Here is a 14,269-nt window from a genome sequence, read left to right on the forward strand (position 1 = left end):
ATCGGACATACGATAAGCAATGACTTTATGTTCTGACTAACACATCTAAATTCTGCTGCAGTCTCGCACATTTATCATTACATTTAGTCTCCTCGACTTTGAAAACCGTTTTGCTTTTATTTTGTTTCCGCTTAACTCTGTTTCAGTCATGGAATATTTGAACTACAAGTCTCACTGGACAGTTTATCTGGTGAATTTTCGTCCGACAATGACCTATTGCAGAAATATGAGAATACTTTTACACTGAAGATACAAATAAAAACAAATAAATGATTTTTGTAGAAAGCATACATGCGAGATTTTGACTGCGGCAATCAGTTAATTCCTTATACAACTGGTGGCTTTTATGCTGAAACAACACTGCTACCAACCCCTCCTTTATACATTCATTTTTGACAGCAAAGAGCTATTTTGAATATTTTCCAGTGACAAGGCAGCTAAAATAATCAGTATATGCCCTATGCATGGATAAAGTTCACTAGTACTATAACAAATTAGCATACATTTCATTACCCATCAACCATCTCGATTTGTATATCTTTACCTCTGTAGCAGACATACGTAAATACGTAAGCTAAATCGGCTGCTGATTTTCAACAAAGTTACGTATTTGATCTTCAGTGCTACTCTAGCTGTGACAGGCAGTCACCTAACAAGACAATCAATTTTCAAGCCTAGCTCAAAGTAAATCTAAACCACGTTACAGATTTAGCTTCTGTGTGAATTTATAAATGCTAGGCTTATGATAATGAGGTTCATGCCTTCTACCTTAAAAATAAAAAAGGTGTCAAAATACGTAACTAACCAGCGAGACCTACATTTAGTCCCAATCTAACGACAGCTATGTTGGACATAAAGACCACCATGTTAAATACACCACGTCCCTCACCTATATAACCTCATTAGAACCGCCATATGTTTAATTTCACCTAGTCACGTGAACTTTCTATGTTATATCAATTGGCGCCTAATTGCTTTATAACATCTTGTTAGCAAAGATGTTTACTGGATTGCCTTTCCGTGTGTTAGATCAGCGTAAACCACTACACTGACCTATAATATTAAATTTCAATTACCGCTATAACCCACAATGTTTAATCTATGTACTTTTTTAAATTTAAATTCCCATAACCGCCAATGTGATTTCTTTCGAAATTGCAACCAGAAGTTACATATCATAAACTACATAACACCGCACTGAGGGGCGCCAGCAGAATTATTTTCTGGAAGGGTGAGACAAATATGTAGTGGTCAGCCATTAAGTTTTACGGCTTTAGGACAAAACACAAAACATGTTAAGAGGTGAAATCTGGTCGGGGCTTCATTAGTCCGAGTTTCTTCTGACCCTTGCCACCCCATTTTTGACATTTGGACATTTATGTTGGGGTATAGGGTCAGAGTCCAATGCCTATCGAAATGTTGGAATTGGCCGCCACCATTAGGTGGCGGCATAGCGTATACGTTTTCTTGTCGGCCTAGCAAACTCGAACGACCTTTCATAGAGATATACCTGCATGAAATCGATAGGAATGTGACTTATTTTCTCAAAAATCACGAACATAGCATTCGTTATGTCTTTAATCCGCTGACAATCGAGACGAAACTACTACGTTGCTGAAATTTGACTAGGGGTTCAGGTGCAAAACCCTTTCCCCTATGTGCCGCCGTCCATGATCACATTCCATTTCATATTCCCTTTACCTCCATACTAGCCCACAATCTAAAATTTCCATACCAGCCATAGTGCCATATTATTTATTGTTCTGCGCTCCTCACCGAAGACTCTACCCCCCCCACACACACACACACACACTTTTGGAACAAAACGAAGGACCTTGCTAAATCGGCAACACACGTTCTAAAATGAAAATGTAATATTGCTTTAGTATTATTTCATCAGACGATCTCCTACTCTTCAATGAATATGATTAACCGAATACACAGAACTTAACAACGCCATTTGTAGCTTTTAATTTTTGCACAAAAAATAAATAAAGACAATGACAGAGGAATTTAACTGGAAAAGAGTTATTGTCGTAATATGCTTTGTGCTGTTTTATATAACATGGATGATGTAATGTCAGTGCGACATCAGATGATAATTATCAATTTCGATTTTTAGATGAGGAATCTTCCAGAATATCTGGTATAAGTTAAAAATAGTTTAGAAATAGTTTATGTCCAAGTTTATGCCTTAAATTTGTGACATCCGGTCTCATATAGACTGATACCCTTGCACGTTTTTTCCTCTCCGAATTACAAACATGATACCAGTCTGAAAAAAGAAAAAAAAAACAATAGAGCGAAATGAATAAAACCTTTGCGCTCCAACGACGAGAACACATAAATCTTTATAAACTTTGTAAATAGTTTTTACTAACTAAAAAACATGAAAATATATTTATCCGGGAAGAATGTTCTAGGACCAAACTTTCGAGCGGGAAACTTACCCTTAAGTAGTTCTCCTGCGGAGATTTATCCGTCCCATAGAAAGTTTTGGATAAAGAAATATCGAATAGTAAGTAAACTATTCCCAACTCTAGGACTTTTTGTAAAATATAAATACATTGAGTCTAATTTGGGTCTACAAAGTATTTCTTCAGGTTTATGTTAAAGAGCATAACTTTTTGCATACTTAAAACTGTCATATGATAAAGACTAACATATCGACCAAGGCGGAGCTTATGGAACCACGAATACCACTATAATAATAATAGTTATTATTATTATTATTATTATTATTATTATTATTATTATAAGCATCGTAACAGCTTTGATAATATTTCCTCAAGTAACCTTTGAACTACAATTCTAAGATGGCTTAGGTTCGCAGATCAGTTATTCCAGACTTATTTCGAACTACTTCAGGATCATAAATTGAGTACGAAAAGTAAACAAGATTACATGCAATCTTGAACTTTAAAATTAATCACGAGAATACAGCTTAGGGCATAACAAAACAAAATAAATAACCCATTCTCGCAATGAGTCTCAAATTATATGGCGCACACAAGTTTGACGGCCCAACGAAAGGATAGACTGGCGAAGAAGCGACAGACGGAAATATGCTCACTATGCCCGCTCCATCCATAGAAAAAAACATGGCTGTCATTTTTACAACTTGGCCACCGAAGATCTGAATACAGAGGTCGTTCTTTGCATCTCATATAGATTGTAAATAACAGTATGTGCATCGGAAAGGACTTTCTGCTAATGGAAAACGGCTTTAACACGAATCCGAATGCTGACAGAACCGTAAATACGATATGAAAATGGTTATAAATCAAGAAATCTGTAAGACTAATTCCGATTCAGATTCACATGAAAGAGATAAGGACTACAGGTGCCATCCATATTCTCTGGGATGTGATTTTCTTTCACAATCAAAAGTGAAGTGAAAAGAATCAATTAATGTCATAAGATTACCGACATTTTGCGGCCGGTCATGCTAAATAAGAGATTAAGTTAGGGTTCGTATATATATATATATATATATATATATATATATATATATATATATATATATATATATATATATATATAATACTATCATACAGGTAAGAAGATTTTTAATTAGTATTGTACGGAGATTCGAACCCAGGTCCACGGATAAACGGCACCCATCGCCTTGCCTGCACACACGTGGTCCATATGCCTTCACGACTAAGCACACTAATCCAAACACTGATGCTACTCAGTCGGTGTTATATGCACCCGTGTGTAGCAGACACACTCGCATTACGACATAGTAATTAATTCTCATCTATCTACATAGTCATTCCGGATTCCTATGACAGACAGCAAGGTACATTTAATTTAATTAAAGAGAATTATAAATACACACCAGACAGAATGGAATGTGCTTTCTCTGGATTCTATAGTAGCATCATTTTTTGGTGATGTGTGCTTAGTCGTGAAGGCGATGAGGCAAGGCGTGAGTACCGTTTACCCGCGGACCTGGGTTCGAATATCCGTAAAGTACCAATTAAAAGATTCTCTAAGCTGTATGATAGTATTATTTGTATTAAATATTAATTCTGACTACTATTATCACGCATTCTTCTATAGAATCAAGGAATAGCACTCTCCATTCTGTATGGTATATATTTATAATTCTCTCTCTCTCTCTCTCTCTATATATATATATAGATGATGATATTCTTTTATTCCTCCATTTTCTGAAGATTTTAAGACAAAAAAAGAAATGCATTTAAATACATAGAATCACAAAAATAGTAGATTCGTTACTTATTGAATTATTTCCAATAGCAAACGAATAAATAAATTAAAATCATTACTAATCTAGATAGAGATATATATACGATAAAACATTTGAAAATGTATCCTCACAACAAAAATAGTTTCCTACTCTCTTTGCAATCCAGTACAAGTATTTCTTTCCTTATATTTTGAGTGAGTTCTCTATTGAATCGAATATATAATATCCTTTATCTTAATGAAATACTTGGTAGATAGTCTGATCATATTTAACCATGCCTCAAATTCTAAACGTTCTGATATATCATTTAAACCACCAAGTAGTATAATCAGTATAACATCATCGATCTGATCACAGAAATCACGGTAAATCACTGGAGGCATATACGAAAATAGACTTTCCATCAAGTGGTTTCTGTCGTCTGAGGTTAAGGCACAATTCATCGAAATGTGCAAAATACGGTCATGACTCATTTTGCCACATAGGGGACACAGTCCAGGTCTTGCTTGCATTCCTCCAATACGAATTAATGTCCCATATTCCATTTTTCTGCTTGAGTCAGTGTAAGCTATTTTCCATAGATGATGCATTTTTAATCCTGGATTAATTTTTAAAAATCTACCAAATCCCTCTGATGGATTTCTGATACTCATTTCATGTTTTCTCTCCTCTAATATCTGTATTCTTGTCCCAATTAAGTTTTTCCATGTTATTTTGTCTGGAAATTTTCCAGTGAAAATAAAGTCGTTGAGATAGTCTTCTAAATCATACTTTTTTAGTACAGTATTTACATCATATATAAAAGAGTTGTAGCTATGTTGGGGGTCAAAAATAAAATTTCCAACAGCCCAGAGGAAAACCTTTTTAGCCGTTAAATTTGCTGATGTTCTACACATGCGACCAAGGAATACGAGTTTTTGCTTATCTATGCGAGCTTCCATTGATATCATCCCCAAGCACGATGTCGTAGATCCAGTAGGCGATCTTTGAGGGAAACCTTGTACTCTCCGGGCGAAATATCGTTGTATTTTCTCCATTGATTCAATGCCCTGATATGACATATTAAACCAGAGTTCTGAGCCATACAAAGCAGATGGCAATATAACTCTTTCCCAGACTTTCACAGAGACTATAGGATTCATTCCATTTGCATTTAATCCAGTTGAGTATAGTGAGTTTGTTACACGTTTAGCTTTATCGTAGGAATAGATTATACGATCATTAGTTTTCATTGATTGCGAAAAGGTAACTCCTGCATATTTCACTTTTTTTGCTCTAGGAATATTCTGTGATCCCAGAGTAATTCCATTTGATGAGTACACTTCCTTTCTTTTACTAAATATCATCCAATTACTCTTGTTAGAGTTATATTTCAATTTCCACTTCTGTGCATACTGATAAGCTGTATTCACGAGTATTTGCAATCCATTCAGCGTAGAGCTTAGTAGAGTAGTGTCGTCTGCCAAAAGCATGCCAGGTATGTTCATCTGATTCACTGTTATCCCGCAATTAGTCATTACTAGCTCATTCAATAGGTCATTTATGTACACGAGAAATAAAAAAGCCGACATTACACGCCCTTGACCAACGCCTCTCCGTAATGGAAATGTGTTAGATATACATCCTCTACACGCTACACAGGCACTTGACTGTGTGTAGGAATGGGCGATTATTCTCCATATTTTTGCATTAATTCCTAATATTTTTAGTTTTTTTAATAGTCCACAATGCCACAGTCTATCGAATGCCTTTTCGTTATCCAGAAAAACAGCATATACATTAGAGTTATGATTATTAAAGTACATCAAACATTCTTGAAGAGTAAAAGCAGCGGAGATAGATCCAGCCTCCTTACGAAATCCAAATTGATAAGGATGTGGAAAGCTTATTTTGTCTAAATACTTTTGAATTCTAGTCATCAATATTTTTTCAAACAATTTTCCCAGACAAGATGTCAATGTTATACCACGATAATTCACTGGATCCTTTTTATCTTTACCATTTTGTTTGTATATCGGTATAATCATCCCACATCTATATACATTAGGCAAATACTCATACTGGATCATGTAATTAAAAAGGGCAGTTAAATGTCTGATTAAATATTTTCCACCATACTTTAAGTGTTCATTCGATATGCAATCAATGCCTGGTGATTTTTTTGTTTTTAGAGACTTGATATGCTGCAACACTTCTTCCTCTGTAATATTATTACATTTTATGTTATCATTCTCTAGTTTGCTTTCTTCGTACATATTCTTCATTTTGACACAATCATTATGTTCCTCATCTGTTGTACCACTTAATTCAGAAAAATATAGTTTCCATAGATTGACACATTCATCCAAAGTATTAGATTCTACTCCTCGAAATGCAATATTACCAATGTCCGATTTATCTTTTCTATTTTCCCGTATGACTGCATAGAATTCGTCTATTCCCATTTCTGCACTCTTTTCTATCTCTTCAAATATACACTCTTTATATACCTTTTTCTCTTGCCTATGTTTCTTTCTAAACTTTCTTTTCGCGTCCTTGTATCTTCTTTTGATGCTACACTCTGTGCTTCTATTTATTCCTGCTTTGATCCATTCTCCGCGCGCTTTTCTCATATTCTGATGTAAATTTTCAAGCCCACTTTTCTTCCAATATGGTTTCAAGTGCGATTTGAATTCGGACTTTGGAATATATCGGTCTGATGCAGTTATTACACTCTTAGTTATCAATTCATTATACTTCTCTATATCTTCTACCTTTTTACACTCATAGGTGAAATTCAAGAATGCACTAACATCAGATTTATACATGCTCATTTCTAATGGATTTGCCAAGTTCCATTTCATTCTTGGAGATACACATGTCTTTTTATTTTCCTTCAGTATATCTTTTGCAAGTGCCGCTGTAATAGGTAGGTGATCCGATATTGAGAAATCGATTTTGTCATTTACTATGTGTCTTTTTACAGCACCTCTAATTATTTCAGGTATTAATATATAATCAAGTGTGGACGTTCGTGACATGTCTTTTGATCTATACGTGATGTAATGTTCATGTGGTTTTATCACCAGCGTAGCAACTATGTTTCTCTGTTCTATTCTTTTTTTGAGAGCAAGATCTCTTCTTGATGGATTTTTACACACAAGATCTGCATTCATGTCGCCCGTAATTATGCATATATTTTCAGCAGAATACCTATCATACACATCAAAAACATTTTCACAAAATTTGTCATATGCATCATCAGTTCTAGTTGTCGAGGGAAAGTAGGTTGCAATCAAAATTATAGGTTCCAAGTCTCTCACTAAGATTTTCACCGCCATAATATTTGGGAACTCATTTTGTAAGGTGCTTGCTTTGCATAGTGATGATCTATAAAATACGGCAACCCCGCCACTACCTCTATAGCATTGTTGTATCTCTTCAGTAGGTAGCGCAACTACTTTGAAATCATCATGTAATTTATCTAAATACGTTAGATTCTTTGTACAAAGCCAGTGTTCAGTGATAACAAATATATCTGTGTCTGGTAACAATTCAATTAATTTCTGCGTGCTAGACATTATACCACGTACATTCCATGTTGAAATAATGATCATAATTATAATTAAGAAGCAATTACTAGTCATATGGTTATGCTCATTAGGAATATATTTTGTAATTCTCATGCGTTTCATCAAGTAAGTAGCCTTCTCTCCATTTTCTGTTTGTTATCCATTCCCTACATTTTATTCCAGAACTCCAAAATGATTCATTATTCATCATCAGTTCAAAATCTTTATCCAGTACATTTAGTCGAAATGTATATATATTTGATCCATCCCAATGGGGTCGTTCCTTTATGAGGCGGACGAATGTTACTGTCACACCTTCCTCCTTGCACTGAGTTGCAATAGCTGTCCTTACTACATCTATATTTTTTCTCGATTTGACATTTGATAGCAGAATGCGTCTTATTTTGTTTCTTACAACTGGTTCAAACACATCCGGTTCTATATTCCTTTGATTGGGTCTGGTAATAATTGTCTCAATATGTCTATACGATGTATCTTCCTTTTTTTGTCTCTCCTCGTCATTCGGAATCATTCTTTGATCATTTGGTGATTTGTTGTGCCCTATTTGATCTTTATTTATGTTTTCATTTATATTTATGTTAGCTCTATCTTCATATCTTAATTTCTTTTGCTGATTGTAGGTTGATGTACTTGCATTGTGAGATGTTATTTCTGTGCGCTGATTATGATTCACATTTTCCGTTATGTTAGTCCGATCATTCCGTGAAAGTGGCGGGAAATCTTTCAATGTAAACATAGCGGGACCATTGCTAGGCAAATTTACTGGAAGAGCTCTAGCAGGCTCTTTACGTATTTCTTTTTGTCCATGTACTACATTTTCTTGATCAATAGATGGAGAGATAACATGTCTACTCTCCTTGTATGCTGATAGTTCATGATTTCCATGATTTTCTTTCATTTGCAAGTCTACGTTTCTATCACTTCCTTTGTTAGACTGATTGAATAAAAGTTTGTGTCTTGTACAAATTGTGTCTAACTTTCCCTCAATACAGTTAATCTTTTTCATGATCACATCTAGATGTTGATGTACATGAGAAGATAATTCTTTAATCTCATTTTCCCGGGTTGCCATTGATGACATCTGGAAATACATTCCTCTATTATCATTGATTAGTTTTTCTTCCTTTAATTTCAGTTGTTCTATATGAGAGTTCGCCTCTTTGAGTTTCTTCGTAGTTTCCACTAAGTCTGACTTTAAGTTTAGGATCTCATTTTCTGTCCGTGTGATAATATCACCCAACTGGTTTTCCAATCTGGAGAATTTTTCTTCAAACTTATCATTCATTATCGCTATCTGCGCAAATATTGTGCTCATTCTATCAGCATCTTCATCAGTTCTTTGTAAGGCGCTATCATTGACCGGAGCTTTCGGACTTTGTGATATACAATCACTGCGAATTGAGTTTATACGCTGGGATGATCTTGTTTCAGAATTATGTTTCAATGCCCATTTAGATATACATGCTTTCATGTCACTGTAATTATTTTCTCCTTCAATGAAATGGAATATAATATAAATATCTTCCGATAACTTATCCTCCACAGGAGCACTATTTGTTCGAGGTAAACGTTCTACTAATCGACCATCAGGACAATCATATCTCTTCCTTTTTGCTAGATCAAAGAGAGCTTGCCTAGAATCCCTGAGACCTTTGACATCAAGTGTTGATTTCAATCTTTTTTTGAAGGCACTTCTATTAAGAGTTCCAAATTTGGTTTTGATTTGCATGTATATGCCTTCATTAATTTCGTCTACATCTGAATCTTGTTCTGCTTGCGATGTCTGTGAGACAAATAGAGCATCATCATTGGTATCATCTTTGGTATCAGCATCAGTGACATTTTCAATGTTTCTCAGATTTCCCTTCGGTTTCCCCATATCATCCATCTCTGATAAGTTTAAATCCGGCCTTGAATTGGTGTTGTCCTCATTTTCATTATCTAACATGTCTTGAGCAACATCAAAACTATTTTGAGACTTTCTCTCAATGTCCACATCATCTATAATATCCTGCTGAGAGAGCATTTTTGTTCTTTTCTAATGAAAATCTCCCAAAACATTCAAGTATTTATTTATTTATTTATTTTGTTTTTATTTATTGTTGGTAGTATATTTTCATTTCAGCCATATTGTCAACTTTTATCTAACTTTCTCATGCAATATAGATTCTGAAAGAGCTCACACTCTTTAGATGAACATGAGTTAGCAGTTATCAAGAGAGCCTATACCAAGTCATGTGTTTAGCCCAGATTAGCTCTTACTTGCACTCACTAAATCCATTAAGGCTTAAACAAACCAAATATAGAACTGAACTATAAGTGAGCTATAAGTGAGTTATAATTGTCCGTACTCCTGGTACTCCTGGTACAAATGGGTTCAATGAATATATGACTAAGAAATATTAAAAACACAAAATTAATACTTGAAAGAAAACTTCCAAAAATAGTAATTACACCACAATACAACTGATCACTTCAAGAATATATCCACAACATGTATCAATGAATACAATCACATTTTACCATCCAATTTGATGAAAAACTGGGAGCTCCAAAACACATGACTTGAACCCATGACGGTCCGCCAACACCTTTTACATATAAAAATTAGGAAAAACACATTTTATAAATCTATACATACCAGCTAACAAATATCGCAAACAAGAGTTTTTGGGAAAACTAACGAAATATTTAGAGAAATACACGATGCAAGAGGTGGTACTGGGAGGGGATTATAATTGGGTAGGGGGATATTATAGATAGGGAAGGGGAGTTAACACCACATGATGTAAGGTTCAAATTAGAAATGGAAAATTTTATAACTAGACATAAATTTACGGATGTATATCGTATCCTGAATATGCCAAGGAAGGAATACACCTATGAATATAAAATAAATAAAGGAAGTAGGATCGACAAATTTTTGTGTACCAACTTTGAGGGGATAAAGTATAAAGAAGCAGGTATTTTAGATTTTAAAGTATCCGATCACAAATTAATATATATTAAAATGAATGTTGAACACACAAAAGAACTGGGGTAAAGGAAACTGGAAATTAAACAACAAACTACTAAAAGAGCCAAACTTTGTTAGAGAAATAAAAAATGATTTTAACAATTTTGTGGAAAACGGGAATAGAGACATTATTGAAGAATGGGACAAACTCAAAAACTAATTTAAAAAAATAGCTATAAAACACGCGCAGATAAGAAGTATAAATCTAAAACTAGAACAGGAAGCGATTGAAAGGCAACTCAAGGAAACTAATACAATAGAAAGGAAAAAAACTAAAAGACAAATTAAATAAAATTATAGAAGAAAAGATTAGGGGAAAAGAAATAAGGGCAGGAAAATTCACATATATCTACAAAAAGGGCAGAAGGATTATATAAACGTGAAGAAATTAGGAGGGGGGAGAAAAAAATTATGGATAGCCTAAAAGTTAATGGAGATAAGAAAACAACCGATAAGCTTGAAATCTTAAAACACATTGAAGAATACTACACTAATCTGTACACATCACTGGGAATTGCAGACGAAAAAATTGAAGAGTATCTAAGAGATATCCAGTACGAGATGATATCATCAGAACATAAGGACATATGTGATGATTTCATCTCACAAGAAGAAATAATGAAAAGTATTCAAAGTCTTACTAAAGGAAAATCCCCAGGGGGAGATGGACTCACCACGGATTTCTACATAAAATTCTGTGGTGAGTTGTCACCCATTTTGGAATGGTTGTATAATAATATTTTACTTAGAGATGATGTAATGACAGAAAGCATGAGGGAAGGGTTAATAACCTTACTATACAAAGGGAAAGGAGATAGAGAAGAACTAAAAAATTGGAGGCCCTTCTCCCTCCTTAATACTAATTATAAAATATTAAGCAAAATTTTAGCGGATAGGATAAAAAACGGAATGTGGAAAATTATAAATATCAACCAAACATGTGGCCCAAAAGGCAGAGATATACAACACAATATGTTAAGTATTAAAACCATTATTGAACATATAAGTGTGAGACAAATATGTAGTGGTCAGCCATTAAGTTTTACGGCTTTAGGACAAAACACAAAACATGTTAAGAGGTGAAATCTGGTCAGGGCTTCATTAGTCCGAGTTTCTTCTGACCCTTGCTACCCCATTTTTGATATTTGGACATTTATGTTGGGGTGTAGGGTCAGAGTCCAATGCCTATCGAAATGTTGGAATTGGCCGCCACCATTAGGTGGCGGCATAGCGTATACGCTTTCTTGTCGGCCTAGCAAACTCGAACGACCTTTCATCGAGATATACCTGCATGAAATCGATAGGAATGTGACTTATTTTCTCAAAAATCACGAACATAGCATTCGTTATGTCTTTAATCCGCTGACAATCGAGACGAAACTACTACGTTGCTGAAATTTAACTAGGGGTTCAGGTGCAAAACCCTTTCCCCTATGTGCAGGCGCCCATGATCACATTCCATTTCATATTCCCTTAACCTCCATACTAGCCAACAATCTAAAATTTCCATACCAGCCATAGTGCCATATTATTTATTGTTCTGCGCTCCTCACCCCAGACCCAACCCACCACCCCACCCCACTACTATCAACCTATCAGAAGAAATTTTAGTGTACAGGCTCCTAAATATTAAAAAAGTGTGTGGTTCTGTGAATGCTTTCAACTTTCATAATTGATGGCTGAATGATAAACATGATAGAATTAGCACTTAATTTAATATCTCATAAAAAGTAGAAACTGTCTTGTAACTTGTTTCATTAACAAGAACTACTTTTGTCTCCAAGGTAAACAAATAAGGCATCCAAAGTAAACACATTCTATCCAAACAAATTTAAGTAAAAAGACTTATCAGAACCTCAAATGTTTCTGATCGTCCCATAAGTATGAACCATACTTCAATAATTGCCACAATACACGAAACTTAGCGCTTGGAATCACACACTTTTGGAACAAAACGAAGGACCTTGCTAAATCGGCAACACACATTCTAAAATGAAAATGTAATATTGCTTTAGTATTATTTCATCAGACGATCTCCTACTCTTCAATGAATATGATTAACCGAATACACAGAGCTTAACAACGCCATTTGTTGCTTTTAATTTTTGCACAAAAAATAAATAAAGACAATGACAAAGGTATTTAACTGGAAAAGAGTTATTGTCGTAATATGCTTTGTGCTGTTTTATATCACATGGATGATGTAATGTCAGTGCGACATCAGATGATAATTATCAATTTCGATTTTTAGATGAGGAATCTTCCAGAATATCTGGTATGAGTTAGAAATATTCGTGGATCCTTCATTTAGAAACAGTTTATGTCCAAGTTTATGCCTTAAATTTGTGACATCCGGTCTCATATAGCCTGGTACACTGGCACGTTTTTTCCTCTCCGAATTACAAACATGATACCAGTCTGAAAAAAGAAAATAAAAACAATAGAGCGAAATGAATAAAACCTTTGCGCTCCAACGACGAGAACACATAAATCTTTATAAACTTTGTAAATAGTTTTTACTAACTAAAAAACATGAAAATATATTTATCCGGGAAGAATGTTCTAGGACCAAACTTTCGAGCGGGAAACTTACCCTTAAGTAGTTCTCCTGCGGAGATTTATCCGTCCCATAGAAAGTTTTGGATAAAGAAATATCGAATAGTAAGTAAACTATTCCCAACTCTAGGACTTTTTGTAAAATATAAATACATTGAGTCTAATTTGGGTCTACAAAGTATTTCTTCAGGTTTATGTTAAAGAGCATAACTTTTTGCATACTTAAAACTGTCATATGATAAAGACTAACATATCGACCAAGGCGGAGCTTATGGAACCACGAATACCACTATAATAATAATAGTTATTATTATTATTATTATTATTATTATTATTATTATTATATGCATCGTAACAGCTTTGATAATATTTCCTCAAGTCACCTTTGAACTACAATTCTAAGATGGCTTAGGTTCGCAGATCAGTTATTCCAGACTTATTTCGAACTACTTCAGGATCATAAATTGAGTACGAAAAGTAAACAAGATTACATGCAATCTTGAACTTTAAAATTAATCACGAGAATACAGCTTAGGGCATAACAAAACAAAATAAACAATCCATTCTCGCAATGAGTCTCAAATTATATGGCGCACACAAGTTTGACGGCCCAACGAAAGGATAGACTGGCGAAGAAGCGACAGACGGAAATATGCTCACTATGCCCGCTCCATCCATAGAAAAAAACATGGCTGTCATTTTTACAACTTGGCCACCGAAGATCTGAATACAGAGGTCATTCTTTGCATCTCATATAGATTGTAAATAACAGTATATGCATCGGAAAGGACTTTCTGCTAATGGAAAACGGCTTTAACACGAATCCGAATGCTGACAGAACCGTAAATACGATATGAAAATGGTTATAAATCAAGAAATCTGTAAGACTAATTCCGATTCAGATTC

General features: G+C 34.6%; 1 protein-coding gene across 3 annotated transcripts in view; it reads right to left on the bottom strand.

Annotated features, from left to right (window-relative positions):
- Positions 1–1,913: 1,913 nt before the first annotated feature.
- LOC149779486 (cation-dependent mannose-6-phosphate receptor-like) overlaps positions 1,914–14,269 on the bottom strand; it is a 40,104-nt gene continuing 27,748 nt past the window's right edge. For 2 of the 3 annotated variants that reach the window (XM_089938633.1, XM_089938630.1), the window contains one exon: positions 12,884–13,225. In XM_089938633.1, the coding sequence (XP_089794759.1) occupies positions 13,166–13,225 (60 nt within the window). In that variant the 3' untranslated portion in view covers positions 12,884–13,165. Of the gene's footprint in view, positions 2,276–12,883; positions 13,226–14,269 lie in introns of those variants that run through there. The other variant, XM_089938631.1, reaches the window with a different exon arrangement.

Source organism: Sinohyriopsis cumingii, chromosome 17, assembly GCF_028554795.1.
Source record: "Sinohyriopsis cumingii isolate HCF-2022 chromosome 17, ASM2855479v2, whole genome shotgun sequence".
Classification (NCBI taxonomy): Eukaryota; Metazoa; Mollusca; class Bivalvia; order Unionida; family Unionidae; genus Sinohyriopsis; species Sinohyriopsis cumingii.